At 37.4% G+C, this 3,917-nt stretch overlaps 1 protein-coding gene across 1 annotated transcript in view; it reads right to left on the bottom strand.

Annotated features, from left to right (window-relative positions):
• Positions 1-253: 253 nt before the first annotated feature.
• Positions 254-3,917, bottom strand: part of LOC107664796 (calmodulin-like protein 3) — an 18,310-nt gene continuing 14,646 nt past the window's right edge. The window contains exons 8-10 of the mRNA XM_016455470.1: positions 1,690-1,796; positions 1,425-1,560; positions 254-768 (exon numbers count right to left, since the gene is read on the bottom strand). Coding sequence (XP_016310956.1) covers positions 740-768; positions 1,425-1,560; positions 1,690-1,796 — 272 coding nt within the window. The 3' untranslated portion in view covers positions 254-739. The remainder of the gene's footprint in view (positions 769-1,424; positions 1,561-1,689; positions 1,797-3,917) is intronic.

Raw genomic sequence — 3,917 nt, 5'->3', positions numbered from 1 at the left:
TGCAGGGGAGAATTCACTGAAACAGAGGCCAGAAAAGTGAAGGCTCAGCCACACTCCTCCAAACATCCCTCCATCATCTCCATCCTGGTGCGAGACGGCCGTCCAGAAAAAGCAAGTCATTAAAACAAAACTAAACAATAGGAAAAAAAATAAAAACAAAATCATGCCAAACAGTTTCTACTTTTTGTTGTTTTTGAATTTTTGTTTTGTTTTTTGATTTTTACTTTTTATCCCCCACAATACACTAAAGCCCCATTTCTTTCTTTCTACTTGCGGTTCCTCTTAAATTACAAAACCCCGCAATACAACACTTCAGTGGACTCAGCACGCTCTGATTGGCTGGAGAATGAGCTCCGTGCTCAAGCTGCATGCATGAAGAACAGAAAAAACGAGAGAACAAAAGGAGGATGGCCAGCCCAAACTTTATCAAGAGCAGATGGAACTTAAGGAGTTCACCAAATGCTGTTTTTCTTCAGTTTGAAGGTAGTTACAGGTTATTTTTCTCGAATAACTGATGCTAGACTGATCTTTGGGGACAGGATCACTAACCATTTCATGCAGATATTTAACTTTTTCCATTATTTTCTGTGTGGACAGAAGGATACTTTATTTTAACATTCAATTATTTTTAACCAGAAACATTATGAATAAATAAACTTTTTTTTTTTCCAAGAGGTAAGTAAAACATTTGACTGATTTTTTCTTCTCTTCTAAGAGGGCACGGCAGGAGGAGGCGGTTTCACTTTGCGGTCATCATCTGTACAAATTCTGAGGAGAGATGGAGAGAAAATTAGATTAGGCAGTTGCTTTTGGCCGAATGCCACGCTGTGCAGCCAGCTGCTAAATTGTTCAATAGTTTATACATTTTTTAATCAAGAGGTGAAAGCAGAATTCGCACAGTAATTAGCGTCCCATTTCCGAATGGCTTTCATATGCGTCTAATCAAGAGGCTCCGTTTTCAGCAAAACAAAAAGGGGCCTTTTACACATACACTCTGTACAAATATGGTGCATTCTGGGAACTGTGAGCCGTTTTTGATGCAGATAAATTAATAGTAAAAGACACTGTAGGTCATTCCAACATGGACATGAATAAAGTACCAGAGATGAGAATCTAATGGAATTTAAAGGGTAATAATGATCTTTAAAAAAGCATCATATGACCCCTTTAAGACTCTGAACTGACCAATTCACTGAGTGAATGAATCATTAAGACTGATTCGAGTCTTTTTGACCATTTGTCAGAAAAATTGATTGATTCTGTTGTTTTTGTATAAATATTTTTTTTTCAATAATAATACTTACTACATCATCTTTATGTGATATATTTGTTGAAGTAATATAGTTGAGTTGCCAGATGGTGACTTTGAGATAAAAAGACGACTAAATGGAGAAAAAGTGGGCACTGAAAAGTAAGCAACTTACCTTCATAGTTCACCTGACCATCACCATCTATGTCGGCTTCTCTGATCATCTCATCAACCTCTTCATCTGTCAGCTTCTCGCCGAGGTTTGTCATGACGTGACGCAACTCTGCAGCACTGATGTAGCCATTACCATCCTGAAGAGAAAAACTGAATGTCAGCCACAAAAAGGGCGGGAAAATGTCGGCATCACTGCTGTGACTCAATTTGGAGTCAATTTTGCCTGTAATAAACAGCCAAGTGAAGTAGTTACAGCTCAAACATACCTTGTCAAATACCCGAAAAGCCTCGCGAATCTCTTCCTCGCTGTCTGTGTCCTTCATTTTCCTGGCCATCATCGTCAAGAACTCTGGGAAATCTATGGTTCCATTTCCTAAGAAAATGGGAAGTGAGATTTTCTTGAAAACAAAAGTATGGACATAAACATTCACCTCAGATACTCTCAGATAATAAACCAGTTCCACCTTAGATTAACAAAATAAAAAATTATGACTTTAAATCTCACAGTTGCGACATTACATCTTAAAATTGCGAGAAATAACCAACTTTAAATGAATATTTCTCATAAACGTGACCATTTCTTACGATGTGGGTTTTTTTCTAATAATTACAACTTTAATTTAGACTTTATATCAAACTTGAAACTTTACCTCACCTTTTTATTTTCAACTCTAAGGCATAAAAGGTATTCATATTTAAGTTAAAGGGCCAGCTTTACAAAATAGGGCAAATTAGCGCGAGAACGTGCAAATCGCATAAAAGCGCCAATGGGAGTGGAAAGTTCTGCGGTTGATCTATTGAAAATGCACAAATGAATACACACAAATGCAGTTGATCCGCTGAAATGCCACTCTCTCGTGTACACGCGTACGACAGTTAGCGGAAGCTAGAGATTACGGTTTATAAAAATTAAAATACAGATATTTTTCTTACACAAATGCATCGCTTCGCTTCAGAAGGCTTTCATTAACCCCTCAGAGCTGTGTGGAGCACTTTTTATGATGGATGAAATCTTAAATCCCATTTACTGCCATTATAAAGCTTGAAAGAGCAAGGAGATTTTTTTTTATATAACTCCGATTGTATTCATCTGAAAGAAGAAAGTAATATACACCTAGGATGGCTTAAGGGTGAGTAAATCATGGGGTAATTTTCATTTTTGGATGACCTATCTAGTTCACTTAGTCATTAATTACTCACCCTCATGTCGTTCCAAACCTGTAAGACCTTCGTTCATCTTCGGAACACAAAATAAGATATGTTTGATGAATTCCGAGAGCTCTCTTACCCTCCCATAGACAGCAAGGGTCCTAGCATGATGAAGGCTCAGAAACGTAGCAAGGACATCGTTAAAATAATCCATGTGACATCAGTGGTTCAACTGTAATTTTACAAAGCTACGAGAATACTTTTTGTGCGCAAAGAAAACAAAAATAACGACTTTATTCAACAATTCATCTCCTCCGCGTCACCCTATAGCGCCATTCTGGAGAGTATCACATACGTAAACAATGTATGCAACGTATGTACACGGATACGTTTTTACGTTCGGATCAAAGCGTAAACAAGTTCAGTGGATACTCTCCAAAATTGGCGCTATAGGGTGACACGGAGGAGACGAATTGTTGAATAAAGTTGTTATTTTTGTTTTCTTTGAGCACAAAAAGAATTATAGCTTTATAGCTCATAGCTTTTTAAAATTACGGTTGAACCACTGATGTCACATGGACTATTTTAACAATGTCCTAACTACCTTTCCGGGCCTTGAACTTGGTAGTTCCCTTGCTGTCTATGCAGGATCAGAAAGATTTCTGATTTCATCAAAAATATCTTAATTTGTGTTCTGAAGATGAACGAAGGTCTTACGGGTTTGAAAAAAAAAACATGAGGGTAATTAATGACAGAATTTTCATTTTTGGGTGAACTATCCCTTTAATATGTCAGGCTTTAAATGAAAAAGCGTAGTTTAGTAGTAGAACAAGGACAACGCACTACAATATCAACGACAAACATCCACTAACCTCGACAACCCTGAACACAGCCCTACAGCCCAGTACTTCATCATCATGCTTCAAGATACAAAGTGTCATGTGTTGTGGTGTGAAGAAGTACACACACAAAAAAGGTATTTGCTCTAGTATTTGCAGTCAAGCAAAGAACATCCCTATTTGTTTGTGTCTGTGAATGAAGTGCAACTAGAGATATTCGCTGACGTTAAAGGACTGTGGGAGGAAACAGCGGTTCTGTCTTGTTTGCTCAAAATGAATTTCCAGACAGCGCTCTTACACTTTCAGCACAAATCAAAAAAGGAAAAATATCTTCAAAACCAAATCAAGTCTTAAGTGTGTTCATCCAGCCAACCAGCTATATTACTTGGTCCCTGAGCTTGAAAACCCTCTGTATATACTTAATCTGAGTAAAATATTGTAATCCAATATCCTGATACATATATTGTCTAAAAAATCAGCCTCAAAAAAGAAAACACAGAAAAGGC

This window comes from Sinocyclocheilus anshuiensis, unplaced genomic scaffold, assembly GCF_001515605.1.
Source record: "Sinocyclocheilus anshuiensis isolate Anshui unplaced genomic scaffold, SAMN03320099.WGS_v1.1 scaffold135, whole genome shotgun sequence".
In the NCBI taxonomy this organism is placed as follows: domain Eukaryota; kingdom Metazoa; phylum Chordata; class Actinopteri; order Cypriniformes; family Cyprinidae; genus Sinocyclocheilus; species Sinocyclocheilus anshuiensis.
This window is presented reverse-complemented; position numbering and strand designations above follow the sequence as displayed.